General features: G+C 41.7%; 1 protein-coding gene across 1 annotated transcript in view; it reads left to right on the top strand.

Moving 5' to 3' along the window:
- Positions 1 to 4,973: 4,973 nt before the first annotated feature.
- ctnnal1 (catenin (cadherin-associated protein), alpha-like 1) overlaps positions 4,974 to 17,266 on the top strand; it is a 52,199-nt gene continuing 39,906 nt past the window's right edge. The window contains exon 1 of the mRNA XM_051955756.1: positions 4,974 to 5,357. Within this exon, the coding sequence (XP_051811716.1) occupies positions 5,262 to 5,357 (96 nt within the window). The 5' untranslated portion in view covers positions 4,974 to 5,261. The remainder of the gene's footprint in view (positions 5,358 to 17,266) is intronic.

Below are 17,266 nucleotides of genomic sequence, written 5' to 3'. Positions count from 1 at the left end.
CTCACTCAGTCTCAGTGTAACAGGATTTAGACAGATTTGGCAGGGTGAGAGAACTTCTCTGGAGGATACCCATGCATCCATGGCTCTCATCTCCGGAGTGGCAGCTCGGCAATAGCTGGGATGCAGCCACACAGCTGCGTCCGTGAACAAGTATCTGTCATCTTTGTGCTGCTTTAACTATGCATTTGTCATCCGTTGTTGGGGGAAATGCCTGTACCTGCTTACATAATGCGGGATTAATTTGATCAAACGTAACAGGTCGGTGCAGCAGAGGAGGGGTGCATTTAGGAAAGATCCTGTCCTATTTTTCAGTGCCTGCACAAAAGGGACTAAAGATATGCAATTGTGCAGGATGCTTTGTGAGCATGTCTTTACACCGTGGTGACAGCAGCGCCTGCAATTTACATTCTCCAGCACAACTATTTCTTTTACCTGGCAATGATGAGGTCGCCCTGGGAGAGCGCCGAGATTTATCGAGAAGAGACACTCTCCATCCGTTCTGATGCCCTGATTATATGGCGCTTGAAAGATTAAAAAATAAATCACAGGAAGATCAAATTAAAACCATATATACAGTGGAGAAGTTCACAGATTTAAGATTAGTAATCAGGCTATAGCATATGCTTCAGCCAGCAACAATAAATCAAGGTTTCCCGTCCTTTTCTGGACCTGTTTTTGCATTAAAGCAATGGTAATTTAGTTATAAAGCATGTCATTATTTCTATAAGAGCACAAAAGGAGGCTTCATTTGTTCTCTAAGAAATCCTAAAATACTTCAAATATATTTTCATTTGTCTTTAACAGAAAGTAGGATCCTGACTCCAAAATTGCTCTAAAATGAAATTCCTACTAGAGGATTCAAATCTCACTGCTCTATGCATTAAGAATTTATGAAAGCAAAAAAATAATGTTTTACAGTGCAGCTAATGTCTTTAAATGGCAATTGCTTTGCCACCAAGTGCTTATAATTCTGTGCTCTGAAGCCGTTTAGGGAGACTGGATAGCAATTTAGGGAATTACTATAATGAACTTTGTACTTGGGGGGCTGATGGATGATGTATGGAGCTTCTGTTTTCTTTTATAATAACATATTCTTACAGTGTCTTTCTCATTAGATGTCATTTTCTTACTCACTCATCCACAAACAAGCATATTTTACCACTGACAGGTTAAAACAGTGCATGCGGTGTGCCCATAATTAAACTATTACAATGATAAGATCTGACATAACACTAGTGTTTTGCAACAATTCACCGTGTATACTTGCTGTGAGCTCTTTGCTCACTGTGGATTTTAGAAAACACTGCGATTTCTTTTTTTTGTAAGGATAGTGCGCGCTCTGTATGCAATGCAATTTAACAAATGACCATTTACTGTATCCGTGTCATCTCCACATATCCTTGTGTGTTTACATATGCTGCTGTTTCAAACTGCGGAGAGCATCTCTGACAAATGAGGCAGCCTTCAGATATGCCGGATGAAAACTGAATGATAATGAGTATATGCGAGGTGTCCATGATTATGTAACAAAAAATGGAGATGCAGAAAAAGCCCGAGATTACTGAGCTGCATGGCACTTTGCTGCTGCCTGGTTTTGTTTACGTGCAATTAAATTAGCCTTTTCCCTGAGGGTGCCTCTTTGGCAGGAGGGGAGCGGCAAATGACAGACAGATGACCTGCTCCCTAATAGCACTGCTGCTTTAGTTAACTTTTTATTAGAACACGTTCTGTCTGATTTCTCCCCAGTCTCCTAATTGTGCTGTGCATGTTATTTGCATTGACAGTAGCGTAATTTTTCCTTTTTCCAGAGGCTGTATTAACATAAACATTTTTAACTTGGCTTACGTTATAAACAGCGTTAAACTGTAAAACTATTCAGTCAGTCAGTAAAAACAATGCAAAGCTCGCTAAACATCCTACCAGGGCACCTCACCTCAGTTTGAACTCCTTTCCTTCACAGATGAGGCCTCTCTGGTGACTGTATCGTGCTAAGAGGGTGGGTTCAGCTGCAGGTCTCTGTCAAGGCCACAACAGCGTTACATGCAAGTATTCTGAGTGGTATTTCTTTTAAGCAAGTAAATGTGACCAGCAGGCAGAACCTGGCAGCGAATGTGTTGATCGTGGTGCGATATACAACAGATTAATCTACCGAATACAAATGAAATTCTTGTACAAAGAAGGTCACAGTCATGTAAGGACATGCACATTCAAGGCATACTTTCATATAGGCATGAATTGTTTTCTCTGGCTGGAATTTTTCCGCTGAAAAAAATCCGTCAGCATTCAACCACAATCCCCCCCTTTGAATCCTAAATTTCAATCTACTTATCCAACAGGGGAATATGACTGAGTGCACTCATTTTACATCTTGCAGTGTGCAAAATCACTATCTCTTTAGGCTCAGCAGTTCCTGTCCCAGGAGCTGTGCAACCAGAAGGAATGATCCAAAGAGAAAGAGAGCGAGAGAGAGAGAGAGAGAGGGAGAGAAGTCAGCACTTCGAAAGCACAGACAGAGACAGAAGCAGCTGTTAGCAACACAATCACACTATGCATAAGCATCTTTTATTTAATGAGTAATACCCTTGGACTGTGCTGATGAGAATACACAAAAGCGACTTCCTGCGTTTATGAGGTTTCAGGCAAATTGTCAAAATGCAATGTGCCTAAAAGAGATTAGAGACAGTGAAGTAAATATTGAATATTCCAGAACAAATGAGATACTGTTTAGAAAAACGCACCCGTTTCGCAGCTTAGTGTATGGCAAATGCAGTGAGAACCGATACTCTGGTCGTTTGAGAGGAAGTTATTTGTCTTGACGATAACTAAACTACTCCAATTGAAAAGTTAAAGGATGTATCATATTTCTTATCTCATTCTTCCCCTTGAACTTATCGAGTGTGACCAGAATAATTTAGGGCGACGCAAGTTAATAAAGCCGCACGACGCAAGTAGCCCAAGTGGAGTTTGTTATCGTTCTATCAGCTGGAGGAGTGCCTCAGTGCAGATTAGCAAAAAACATACAGATATTATCTATTTGGTAGTAAAGCCATTCATCAAAGTCAAGCACAGCCTTGTCCACTCAGAGCAGCAGAACGGATTGCATGCCTTCATAATGATGCACTGTAAACGAGTGTGTGTGTGTGTGTGTGTGTGTGTGTGTGTGTGTGTGTGTGTGTGTGTGTGTGTGTGTGTGTGTGTGTGTGTGTGTGTGTGTGTGTGTGTGGAGGGAAACCAATGTAAACAGGGAGGGTTAAAGCATAGCTCTGGGGTTTTAAATAAATACTGGCTGGGCCCAAGAGAGGCAGACAGCTTTAACACACACAAAAACGCACACACATGCACTCGCACACTGAGCGATTGTCTCCACTGCTGACACAGAGTGTTAGCCAGCCACCATAGTTGATGATAAAGCAGGCAGCAAAAAGCCGTCACTAACAGTGCCACAGTGCTTATAAGCCGTATCTGCTCTCTGCCATCTGCTGTGTTTGTACTATGAAGTGTTACTCACCACTTGTCATCCAGTGACTGCACTTGTAAAGTTAGAAATAGCTTCTGGAGCCACTTGAGGATACAGAGAATTTGGCAATCATTTGGTCGGGCTCAGATACTGGCAGCAATAAAATGTGTTGAGTCCTATTATGGATACAAGTCACTGGGTCACAAAATAGGAAGAGGACCAAGGCATTAGTTGGATAAAACTTTTGTTCCTCAATTTGCAGCGCAGCAGCAGGGTTCAAAGAACTCCTGATGTGTGCAGTTTAAACATATATCTTACAAAGACTAGATCTGAGGCACTTTTTAGCTTTTTTTCTCCTCTTGAGATTCATATTGGAGGAATTTGGGAGAGATTTGAGGCTGAGTTGACGTTTGTAGATAATGAGAATTGGGACATTTATACTCCTACATGTATCAAACTTACTGCCAAAGAATGAAAAACTGAAAAAAAAGTTGCGAAAAAAAAGTCTATAACCACCTTCAACTCTAACGCACACCTCTCACTGAAATGATTGTTTTTATTGACAGGTTTACAATAAGCCTTTGTAACCATATTCTCAGTCATCCATTCAAAATCCGTCAGTGGGGGATAATTTTCTTTAAGTCCGAGCACAAAGAATTCACACAGATCTGTGCATCCCAGATTGTTTTCAAAAACAGTAGCTGCTTTATCATGCTTTGTCATTGCTTGTTTGCGGTTTAACTGGCTGCAAGCAAAAAAGAAAAGCAGTAAGAAAACAGAAATATACTTGTGTAGTTTAAGAGCCCATCGTTCTCAGTTTTGACACTAAGATCATGGAAATGAATGCCTTCTGTAGACAGACAAAAAAAAGTGAAGTTTGCAGGGGTTTTTTTTCTGAAGACAGGCACACAGTTCCAGTCAGCGTGCAGCTGTCCCGCGTGGCTCAGTGCAGCCGGGGTTTGTGTGTTTGGAGGGGATGATAACGGATTCTCACACTCCAGGGGATAATGTGGGATTCTTTGTCTCAGGGATCAAAACCAGAGCTGGTGCTGTGTGAGAGGGAAACCATCCCTTCACTCTGTGGATGCAAAGTCCTCTGAAATCTGCATGGATGGATGGATGGATGATGAATGTTTTAAATGTAAAAATCCTATAGAGCGTGTGAAATTTGCATGAGCGGATGATGAATGTTTTAGAAGTCCTTCAGGCCTGTACGGCATCAAGTCTTGTTATGCAGATCTGGACAGCACTGACATATCATCATTTGAATTACTTCTATATTAAATCAATGCTGTTTTAACTTCAGCTGGATGAATGTAATTGCCATCTGAGGGAATGAGTATAGTAAAATCTATCAAGTGTCATTGTGCACAGTGATGAACTGCAGTATGTGTAACCCTGAGCTTCACTTAAGCAGGCAGCAGTGAAAGCTGTGTGTGTGTGTGTGTGTGTGTGTGTGTGTGTGTGTGTGTGTGTGTGTGTGTGTGTGTGTGTGTGTGTGTGTGTGTGTGTGTGTGTGTGTGTGTGTGGTTGCCCACAGTGGTGTGCTGCAGTCCGCTGCCGTAGTTGAGTAAACTACATGGACATTAGCGGGCGCAGCGGCGCAACCACGGAGCCGGAGTGGATTAAAACAGTGTGCGTGTTGTGGAGAGCCACTCGACTACCGACTGTGTAACCGAGCGAGAAGCCTCCGTGTGTGATTCGCAAGTCCGTTACAAGCAGTTTGCGGCTGGGAAACAGCAAAAAGCAAGAGGCTCTTGGTAAACTCAGCGCTGCCGTGCATTGTGTGTCAGCCTCGGCGGGAATGGCTTCATCTCCGTGCGGCAACAGTAACTTTGATTCCGGGCTGGAAATCAAAACTCGCTCGGTGGAGCAGACGCTTATTCCTTTAGTTTCGCAGGTGAGTACCCGGAAATGTAAAATTAGTCCTGTCTGAACCTCTTTTGGCTACTTTTAAAGCGCATTTCCCCGTTTTACAGCTGTTTTTAGTGCTCGTGAGGCGAACTCTGGATTCTCGTGTTTACCTGTTTGCATGGTTCCTTCTCGTGCTGCGTTTAAAGTCTGTCCCACGTGTGGAGAATTTAATGACCCGTAACGTCGTATTTCCTCTCATGTAGTTGTTATCACTAACAATAAAACATTACAGCTCACTATTTTGGCGACTGTTGTTAAGTTGCACGCAGAGATCAGAGGTCATCCAAACTTTAAACATGTAAATCATACAGAGAGAGTTAGCAAATTGAGTTGGAGACACAGATTTAGTTGTTGTTGGGGAGAAGTTGTCACACTGCAGAATTACATAACACATTCTGCTGTAAATGGGGAAGTAAAACTATTCCCCATGATCAGGCATCCAAATAATAATAAAACTGATTGTGATGTTAATTCCTTATTTTCAGCATGCATTTTCCTGGTAGTCTTCAAACTTCCCTTTTGAGACCAGTGTTGCAAAAGTCTCCAAAGTTTCTCCAGAAGTTGAGATCTCCCCTCTGAATGTCCTGAGCTGGACTGTGACTCCCACTTGTGTAATTGGGCCACTTTGAGGCACGTGCTTTGTTTTTCAATAAACACAGAAAGATGAAAGAGCCACTTTAAGGCCACTGCACTCTTTCAACAACTCCTCTCTTGCACACTCAAAAACAGGAGTCCCAGCTCTAAAAGCACTGAGCTCAGGTCAATGAGTTAATTAATCATTTAATTGTGTAGTGCAACACAGTGTGGCTGCAAACTCTCAGCTGTTTTGTGATGCTTTAAAACAAAACAAAAAAAAACGACTCTAACCCTTGTTACTGCAACCATTATCTCACTTTAGGTTGCTAATTTCCATTCTAAGAACAATAGCAGATGATTAATTTTGCGAAACTTCTGTTTTTAGCTTCATTTTCCACTGTTGTTGTAGAGAATGGGAGGTGGGCTGGGCCACCTGAGTAGTGAAACAATCACCCGTCTTATAAATGTCCCCTTGTTGTGCAGAGACTTGTCCTTTATTCTTCATTTCATCTTTTTTGTTACACATTTCCAGTACATTCATTTGCAAATGCCCTGCTTTAGCCTCCTCTCTCTATCTGTATTCACCCTGTGGTCTTGAGCAACGGCCCACCCACAGCACATCCTATCAACAACGAAGGATGAATGCTGAAAAGTTTCTTCTCATGTAGAACAATGCATTTCAATGATTTCTAGTGTTGGAGTTGGTGCCAAATTTTGTCACCAAGATTTCCATTTTGCTGCAAATACTTCAGCTCCAAATATCCACTTCCTTGATTATTAATCAATAGTATTGGCTGCTAAAACACCGACTTTTGGGTTGCCCATGACACACTCCCCCACCTGTTTGAGTGCTGACAGCCTCCCTCTCTATTCACCGGCTCATTTAAAAGATATGAGGTCATCCTGTGCTGAATGGATGTGGGTTACTTATCAGAAAAGGACATCTGTAATGGGGATGTGCTTTCCACACAGGCTGTTCATTCATTTTAGATCATTTTGATTTTTAGCCATTCATAAGTACGCCTAAAAGATAGTTCAGAAGTTCTCATTCTGTATGAGAAATCAAGGTTAAATCCAGCCAAGGTTGCGCAAGCAGTAGTTAATGTAGAAATATTTATTGTAAAGACTGCTGTAACAGTGCGCAAAAATGCACTCTGTGTTATCATAATAGCATTTACTCTTCAGCAAACTTACAGTGCACTCCTGCCCGCTGGCAAACACTTCAGTCTGTGCTATAGCATAGAGGAATGTGCTGTATATGGTAACGCATTCAGCATATTACAGTTCACCGTTGAATAGTGGGCCTCAAGGACAATGTTTCCTAATTTTCTTTTTTCTCAGTGTGAGGCATGTCCCCATAGCAACAGAGCTCTGCAATGCTGAAAGAAATCACGTTTCCAAGGGCCGTCAACTCCGAGTGTAATTTTTTTGTTGTTGTTGTAATGTCATCAGAAGGACAGTTGCTGCTGACCGGTACATTAGCTTCACCTGCTGTGAGTGTTTTTCACCCAGAAGGTTACATTAAAAAAAAAAAAATCTTTATTAGTGCATATATGCAGAAAGAGCATGTTTTTAGAGCTGAAATGATGAGCCGATTAACAGAAACACTAGCAGTCTAAATTGATGTTCTTCTGCATCATTTCATATCTGGTAATTCTGGACTGTTGTTCTGACAAAATTAGACATTTTTACATGATTTAATGTACTTTAGGAGCTCCTGATGGCTATTTATTTGCTATTTTATGATCACGATATACGATAAATCCGAATATTAATGAGAAATTAGGTGGTAAACTTGGTAACCTGGTTTCTCACGTAATTTACATGGATTTTACATGATAACAAGAAACAAGTTTATTACTTTGTGTAACAGTTTTGTAAATATCCAAAAAGTAGTAGGTGTGGTAGCTTCCTGTCTTATAGAAAACAGAAATAAAACAATGAAGAAACATTGCTGCTGTTTAATGTCCTTATTGCATTAACAGAACAACCTGAGCTCCATCACTTTTTTATATTAGTGTGTGTTTTGACGTGTGCGCAGAACCCAAACCCCAAAAGAAATCTGTGTAACTTCTGTATATGGCGATAGTGAATTAAAAGACTGAAGCCTAACCAAGCTGTTGTAACACAATTACCGCCTTAATGTGTGTAGGATAACTCAATTGCAATGTTTATGTGACATTTGCGAGAATCAGTATTGCCTTACGTAACTGAATTATTATACCTAATGGAAACACACCGGCTGTGAGGGATGTGTTGTGCAGCTTTTCTTCTTAAGGAGCTTTTGTATGTATTTGTGCGCATCCTCGTGTGTTGCCCGGGTCATTAGATAACCATCACGGAGGAAATGAAAAAAGCAGCGTCGGTGAGGAAAAAGTCGACGTTTGATAAGGTGTCACGATGTGTTCTATCTCCTTCGTTTATTATTCCTCTCCTTTCCTCTCCTCTCACCACTATGACGTTGGTATCCTCAGGCCTCGGTTATCAGCTTCACTCCCACCAGGGTGTAATTATAGGCCTGGGAGACTCCGGCCTCGCACTACGTACATAAACACAAACTAGACAGATACTTGCAAACGGTCCCACCCACGCCTTTTCTTTTCTTTTCATGCTTGCATGTTCACCTGTCATGCTGATTCTGTGTGCATGCATTTATGTTTCTGACAGTAGGTCTAAATGTCAATTCCATTCCCAGTGTTACAGCTGCTCGGAGTTTTTAGCATTTCAAATTTTGTTTTTATGTGTCCGAGTCCTGTTTTCATAATGGACCACCTGGATGCTTTTGCATCCTCCATCATTTTGACCATTCACTTCTTTTCCCCCTGTCTTTTCAAAACAGAAGATGCTGCTTCTTAATTTAGCAGAAATGGTCTCCCCAGCTGGAATTTGCTAATGTGTTTTGCCTCACCTTCATCAACAGACTGGCATTGAGGGCCACGGTGGGGCTAATGAATTGCTCTGGTGGTGGTCAAAAATGTAATGGGCATCACACAGAGAGAGGGGAAACTGAGCGAACATGTCTGCTATTGTGTGTGTCCTACCTGTGATGTGGTCTGTAGCCAGCTGGAAGGCAATTAGCAATAATCTGGCTGCTTTTTCCTGGCTATCTGATTCCTGTTTTGAAGTGGTGATTAGTGAAATAACCGTTCGGTTCCTGGGCCGTTATAATTGAGGTGTGTTTTCCTTTTAAAACGCAGCAGCCCAGTCCGGGTTGTGGACACGGTGGTCCTCGCTGATGAGGTGCAAAGGTGTTGTTTTGAGGCGAGGATGTGTGGGAAAGAATCGTAGTCAGGGAATAAAATCTCAGACTTTGATCAGATTGCTGCACGTTTAAACACTTGTGACACCCTGGCCTTGTGATTACATAGCTCAGCTGTCTCCATCATTTTACTTCAGGACTAAGCCAGGAGTTTTTTAAAAGATTTTCTGCTATAATTGGGCCTGGAAAATCCGTTCTCTGTCCAAGTTTGTTAGCATCGACTTTGTCATGCTTGCAGGGGTTCTGTGGCGCTTGCAGTTTTGCCTTCTGATGTTCTAAAGAGCTGTGGATAAAAAATAAAAATAAAACATTTTGTGAACATTTTGCTTTACAAACGGGATTGAAATGGCATATTTATTTCCCAAACAAAAGCTCAGTGGCAGTTTTGAGGATGTGATTTGCTCAAAGCGTTACCATTTTGTCATATAAATTCTGCATTAAACAAAATGCTGACAACAAAGGGGCTCTATAAACATACTCCTAACTTTAACAGCTCTGTAAGCACAACCATCAGTCACATTTTCAACCTTCCCTCTGGAAATATTGGAAATGGAGTTTTATTAAGCTGCTCTTTCCCTCTCACTGTTTCTGGTCCTGTGGTAGAGTGACATGACAAACGTCCAGGTTGGGAAGTTGTTTTTTTTTTTTATACCCAGACAGAGAAACATTACTGTTGCTACGAGCCCTAACAGATCTGCTTCCTCCTGCCGTATGATGATAATGAAGACAAATGAGCCTCCGGCATGAAAGTAAAAACCACATGAGGATTACAGCGTGAGCATGCATGTGCATATACAATCCAAAATGTTGTCGAATCTCACATTGAATGGGTCAAAATATCCCTTTATTGTGTGTGTTAGTACGTGAGGGAGAGGCTTGATTGATGCCATTGCGGTTATATCAGCTTATTTGGTATCCGCGTACTCTGACGTGTGATTGTTTCCTCACAAATGAAATCAATAACACAGATATGTGGTGACAGTATTGCGGTTCCATATTTTGTCACCCGCATTTTGTGTTTTGCCACTAGAACTTATCACATTTGACAAACTTTGAGGCTGTCACCACAACAATAGTGCACCTGATAACACTTTTCCAGCGCGGGTCAGACCGGCACCATGGGGCCACCATTTTTCCTGTTGTGCCGTTATCAGTGGAAGATTTGGCCAACATGTCCACCAGCAGACAGTCACACTCATTCCTTTGCCGTTGCAGTGTTTATGCTTCCTCTGGCAGAGCGTGCGGTTTGGTGTTTTGTTTCAGCGACCTCGGTTCAAACATGAAAATATATGATTCACGGTGAGCCTGACTCACATTATTGTTGAATAAATGACGGTCTGAGACAAGTCCTTGTTCAGTGGTAGGTAGTGTACACAGTGTAAAACCCTCTTTCATCAAATTGAAATGAGACGTAATTCTACTCAACTCCCCTTGTTTTAGAGTAAAGTGGCTGCATTAGTCAGCTAACTTTGTCAATTTAGGGAATTCAGATTCTCTCTTCGGATGATTACATTCACTCCACTAAAGCTCCCACCTTCACTCTCACATATTCTTTTTTTCATCTCTGCGACACACACACACATGTGCAAAGCTTCAATGACCAGTGGTTCCCCCCTTGTCCTCCCTGTTGAGCTCTTCTCACTACTGCTATCAGGGGAGTCATTACAGATCGCTGTTCTCTTTAAGTGCAGATAAAAGGGTCTGTCTCACACGTCGATTCATTGACCTTTCCTCGGCTAATATACTTCCAGATGAGAAAAGTGTGTACTTTTGTGTGCTTGTTCATTTAAATGAGTGTGATTGCACGCGTGGACCCGAAACCTCTAAATAACCCAGACTGTGAGTCACCGAGACAGAGCAACAGAGTTAACTTAATGCTGTCGCACCCTCTGCAATTTAAGTTGTTTGAAAGCTAAAGATAATGGTGAAAACCGCCTTTAATTGTCTCAAGGAAAGCTTCCACCTCCGACCAAGATGCATTGCTGTAGCTGGGAGGCTGATAAAGTATCGATTAAACACCCCTATCAGAGAGCCTCAAAGTGGCTTTACCTGTGCACTCATTGCTCTTCCAATCTGACAAACAAAAATGGAAAGCAATTTTAGGGGCCTGTTCTCAAAAAAGTAGGGCTCTATAGTAGTTTTTAGTCATGCAGGGTTTAATTTAAGGTTTTGTGATGTCAAACACAGAGATTTCTGCCAAAGGAAACTGCCGCTAATGTGTTCTTATCCACACGAACAAGGACATTATCTCTGTGTAAAGACGTTGCTATTGATTTTTTTTTTCTCAAATGCAATTTTTAATTCTGGTATCACCACAAAGAAAATTCAATTCACCACAGCGCTCTGTCAAAATGATTTCTTCATTGTGTTCCACCTAACATGCACCCTACGTAAGAGGTTCTCCAATGCCTGCAAAGGCTATTAGAGGCTTAGCATTCTTTTTTAGTATCAAGTGACTGCCTGGCCCATTACCAGCCTGTATTTACAGTATATTCTTGGTTTATGATGATGAGATAGTGATGAGACATCTCATAAGTGTGAGCACACACAGGAGGAGATCTGTATCAGTGGGGATATGGTGCTTAATGTAGCGTGGGGTTCTGTGCTGTCCAGCCTCACTGGAAGCATCATGTGGATTGAAACAGATGCATAAACACAAGGCAGAAGCACAGACAAGGACACACAGCTTCACATTAATTACTTTTCAGTCACATGGGAACTGTCTGTGAACCTAAGAGAAGCAGAGCAAGCTGTGGCTGGTAATATTTAATACAACAGCAAAATCACAGTTTGGTCTACAAGTAAAAAAATGTGTATTTGGCTTATTTTTCTTCAGCACCGATGGCAAGTACAGAGATATAAAGATGGACAGAAACATGAGGTGTCACTATACATGCTGTCAGGACAAAAGAGGCTCAAGAGTGGGACAGAACAGACCACTTACTGTAATCTTGTAGGCATGCAGTCTCCCATCCGCCTTGTCATGTATTGCCAGCGATATCACACAGCATGTCTATATTGTCTGCTGCCCGGACAACCACAGGTAAACACATCACTATTTGGCAGGCAGCTGTTTGTCTCCCACTGCTTTCCTGTTGGCTCTTTCTTGGCTCGGCGTAGTGATAATTCTAGTCTTGAGCACATGACATTGACTAGGACAGTTGTTCGCACTGTGGGGTTTTGAGGCTTGCTTGGGGAAGCTCTGCAAATTATGATCAAGGCTGGAAACTCTGCCAGTTATGCAGTTCTCTAAAAAATAAGTTTCATAAAATGCTGCATAAACATGCAGTGTGCCATCTTTATGGAACGCAAAATCAAAAGCTGCCTTGAAATATTTATTTTGGCATCTTGTCCTCACCGAAACTGCTACACCACTTAGTCGTTATTATGCTTTTCACTATATGATCGACCAGTGCAATACTTCATAAAAAAAGTTTTGTATTTTTCTCATATAAATAGCAAGTTCTAGTAAAGACAAACTGAAGTTTTGTAAGTTTTAATAGGGAAAATATTGGGAAACACTGGATTAGAAATTCTAATGACACTATAAAAATAAAGTCTGCTATACATAAATGCTGTTCTTTGTTTTGGGTATGAATATTCTATAAATTTCCAAAGTGTACTTGTCTAATGATTTTTATCTTTTAAGGTCATGCAAAACAGAAATATCTGACAGTCATCCCAGTGCTGTCCAAGTCATGGTGTTTGTTCTTCTTTCCCTTTCCAGCAGCAACATTGCTGACTGTACCACAGAGGAATCCTTTAGTCTGGCTTGTATGTGTTAATTGCTTTCTTCGAGCGTCTTTGAACTTCTCCCCCTTCGATAATGAGTTCTTTTAAAGAGATGAGGTTTGACATGACAGAACAAAGAGAGTGTGAAGGACACAGAGAACACAGAATACCAAACATTTTCTTATCTTCACTAATTTGGAACAGTTGGAAATTACTTATATTTAAAGTTTGCTTTGTCATGCCAACCTTCTCCCTATTGCAAACGTACATACTATGTATATAGTAAGTATTGCTGCTGTGCAGTTTTCATCGCAAATGTGGTTATCTGATCAATTCCACCGTATATTGGATTGATAAGTGTTCCACTTTTTGACTTTGTGAGATAATATCTCTTCAAGTGGGTACAACTCTCAAGTACTGAGCACACACCGGAATCCTTCACTTTATGAGGCAACTTCAGGGTGTTGGTGTGAGGAAGTATCAGTATGTAAGATGATGTAGCACCTTGTTTGTATGCCATCCGCCCTTCCTCTGTTGCTCTGGCCAATTTCCTGATTTTGTTTTCCTGTCACACACCTTACTCGCTTGCTCTCTCATTCTGTCTTCAGCCTCGTGCTTACTTTCTCCCCATCTCTCACTACTTAGACCCCTGTTTTCTCACTTTTAATCTCAACCTCTCCAGAGAGTCCGGTGTCCCTGTATCACCTCATTAATTATGCAGCCAACTGAAAACCTAGCCACAGGCTACAGGTATTGCACAGGGCTGAAAAGCTCAGCCTTACCACTTCTCTTTGGATCTTTCCTTTCTTCTTTTCCTGTGCTGTAAACTGAGACATAATCCTCGGCCCTGCACCTATTCTGAAGAACAGTAATGGGAATAGCATGCGACCAGCTGAGCCAGATTTGGCTGTCCCCCTTTCGGACACAGAATACCCGAAAGTGATCAAAAAATGGTGGTGTTCTTGCCGTCTTTTGTCTGACCGTCACATATCTTCAGGGGAAATGTGTTTTGAAGCCAATGCAGCGTTGAAAGCACAATTGTAACAAGATAGGATCTTAAACAAGACTGCATACCAAGAGTAGGACAATATCATTTTAACTCGATACTGATAAGATTACATAGAGGTGGTACTCTGAACAAATCCAGTTTTGTTCTCGAATACTATGGACGACTGAGCTGTAATTATCACTCCCAAATTTTCACAGGCTGTTTTAAAGTTGGGTATACAGTGTGCAGCAGGGAAACTGGAAGAAAAAGCCAGATTTTTTTTCCAATATCCCATTATAGAAAGCAGTCAACCAATCCTGCTTGTAGGGATTCTTTGCATCATGTGTTCTGCTTTGAAAGCGGATGAGATATAAATATAAAGACAGCTATTTTGGCAGTTTAATCAGCCAAGAAGGAGCTTATAAACCACAGATTCAGTCTACTGCAGATGCATTTGTCCTTCCCAATCAATAGCATGGGGAGGGTGCTCTCATGTTGTCACTGTTTCTGGATGACTGATACCACTGGGTGACGGTCGGTCGGAAAACACAGTGTACGTGTTCACTTAATGACACATACTTAAAGCGCCAACACCTATAAATAAGTTAAAGTCATTCCCCTATAAATAAAGTTGCGGTTGTTCTGAGTATTTCTTTGGGTCTCTTATTTGAACAGCTGAAAGAAGCTTTTGAGGAGCTGATGATATGAAGTCCTTGCCTGTGCATGAATGTAAGAGCCGCTGATAGAGATGAAATGAGAATTTATTATGGGTGGCACCTCATTTTCAGGGATCACTTCCTTTTGTGTATTTAGAGTCTCCCGGTACTGGTTCAAATAAATGGTTTTGCGGTTTGAAATAGTGCCCTGATGGAACTCCAGCCACTTGAAGTATTGGGTATGTAGTGAAAGCGTGTTCCCTAAGCCCCCGATGAATGTGTTAGAGAGTCTGTGTGTGTGACAACACAGGCCATTATGCAGTCTGAAATCAGGGGGGCTGCATTCCTTCAAGGGCTCATGTTTCGTGCTTCTGTTTCGGTGTGTTCAGCGTCTGAAATTGTGGCTACATATTCTTTATAGCTGCATCATGACTGGGGTCAAAAGTCAGAGTCTCAGAGGGTGTGACCTTTATGCACTCCATACTGGCTGGTATGCATGAGTTAGTGCTATTCTCCCCAAGGGCTTGAACTGCGTGAAGCTTTCTTTCACTTTCATCATTGAGTCATCCTGCTCAGCTACTATCTGTTTGCATCGAGGTTTCTGATGTTTGGTTTGACAGGCTTCATTGATTTATTAATGCAGCCGTTCACTTTTTAAAGTCTCCTTCTGTTCAAATGTCAAACCTTCAAGACCACATCCTTAGAAGTGTTTTTTTTTTTTTTTTGTCTTGCTCCGGGGTATGTAGGTATGTAGAAATTATTATTTCCACACCTGACGTCTTATCTCTCCATCTCCTTTCTTTCATCTGAGTCTTTAAAATTGTACTCCTGCAGGCAACTTGAGAGAACTGTGTTTCTCTTTTTTGTTCCTCAACAGGTGACTCAGAAACATTTTTGTGGTCAATTTGCTTCTTCATTCAACAAAAACAAGCCAGTGCCCTTATCAGGTGTATTAGGTCAGCATCCACTAAGCAGCCATTGCAGTCACTCTTTTTTGGTTTTTTGTTTTTCTTCTTGCAGCACATGCTATCACTGAGGGAGGCTGTCACAGAGCCTGGTTAAGCCACTTTCACACACTGTTCACCGCACACTATTATTTGTCCATTACTTGTAATTACCCATCATGATGACTGATGGAATGTTTTCGAGGCTGAGTTGGCAAGCAGTTAGGATTATCCTGTTGAGGACTTTATACAATTACCCAGTCATTAAACACGGCTCAGCGTGAGAACGACCTGAGGGGGGCGACTTGCCAATGGCTTCGTCGTATTGTTCGCACCGCCAGGTTGTTTGGGCTGGCTGTTGTCGTCTTGCTAGGTTGCATCCAAGAAAATGACTCGAGGATAAATGCCCGAGCGACGGCTGCTGCTCTGTGTCAGCGCGCTCGGCAGTCATCGAGACCCAACTGACTCAACACGGTCGAAAGCTCGCACACGGTATTTTACTTGCAGGAAATCGCTTTGTGAGAGCCTTTTTACGAGCTGATGATGATTAGAGGCTGCAATCTCTAATTCTCTCGACTCTTAAGTTGTGGTTTTGTCTAAATGATGCTGGCTGATGATGGATCTGGAGATAGGTCTCTGACAGGTTGTTTCGATTTACAGTGCCACCTCTTTGGGGTTTACACAGGTACTCATCAGTCTTTTACTGGCAGCCCAGGAGATCCTCACTGAGATAATTGAAGAGCAGAATGAGGAGTACAATAGAGCCTCATCAGGCGCTAGAGCATGCCCTTTTCATGTGCTTTCATATCAAGTTTCAACAACACAAAAGAAATTGTAGAGAGGAACAATCAGCCAGATAGCAAGAACAAAGTAGAAACAGTGCTCTGGGCCACGTTGTCCTTTTTGGTGGGTCCAGAGGCTTCAAAGAAGAAGATTTGTTACAGCCTATGTAAATTTTTTTACCATTTCCCCTTGTTTCTTTTGAAGGTGTTTCATCTCACAAGGGGAAACTGATCTAAATTATTCAACTTGTCGGAGAAAATTGTTTTCATGTCCGTCTTTGTGCAGCTCGCCTGCTCTTGTATCCAAAACAGAACACTATAAACTGTGAGATAGCAGGATTTAGTTATTCATTATTTTCTTTTTTTTTGGTCTGTTAATTTTTACCAACATCAGGCCACATCTACAATTCACTATTTTCTCTGCCTCTTCTCCTCCTAAAGTGTAACTACTTGTCCAATTATATGAAAATTCTTTTCAGAGCTGCATGTTGAAGTATGATTGTGAAGTATCTGTGCAGAGGCCTCTGATTTATGCTGTTTGGAAGTTCTAAACTTCCCCTTGAACGTCACCAGCAGCTGAATCTGATTGAGAGATTGAGGACCTCACATATAGATGTCATCTGTGATGTCTCAATGTTTTCCTGCTGTTTTTTGCGTCCTTTGTTACATTTGTTTGCCAGATTAAACAAAGACCATATCCTTGTCAAAGACTCACCCACGGAAAAGCATGAAGACAGGCGACCCTCTGAAAATAACCTGGTCCTCTATGGAACAAAGAGGCTAGTGTAGCCTGGAGAAATCGGTGACTGCATATGGTGTACATTTCCAAATGGGTGGGATCTCATCTGCATCGCCCCGCTGCTTGGCTGGGCCAGAGATGTCTTTGATATTGTGTCTTGGATGTTTTGCAGAAAACCTAGATCAAAGATGTCTTTGCTGTCAGGCTGGCTGCCTTGCT

Source organism: Acanthochromis polyacanthus, chromosome 11 (assembly GCF_021347895.1).
Source record: "Acanthochromis polyacanthus isolate Apoly-LR-REF ecotype Palm Island chromosome 11, KAUST_Apoly_ChrSc, whole genome shotgun sequence".
Lineage (NCBI taxonomy): Eukaryota > Metazoa > Chordata > Actinopteri > Pomacentridae > Acanthochromis > Acanthochromis polyacanthus.
This window is presented reverse-complemented; position numbering and strand designations above follow the sequence as displayed.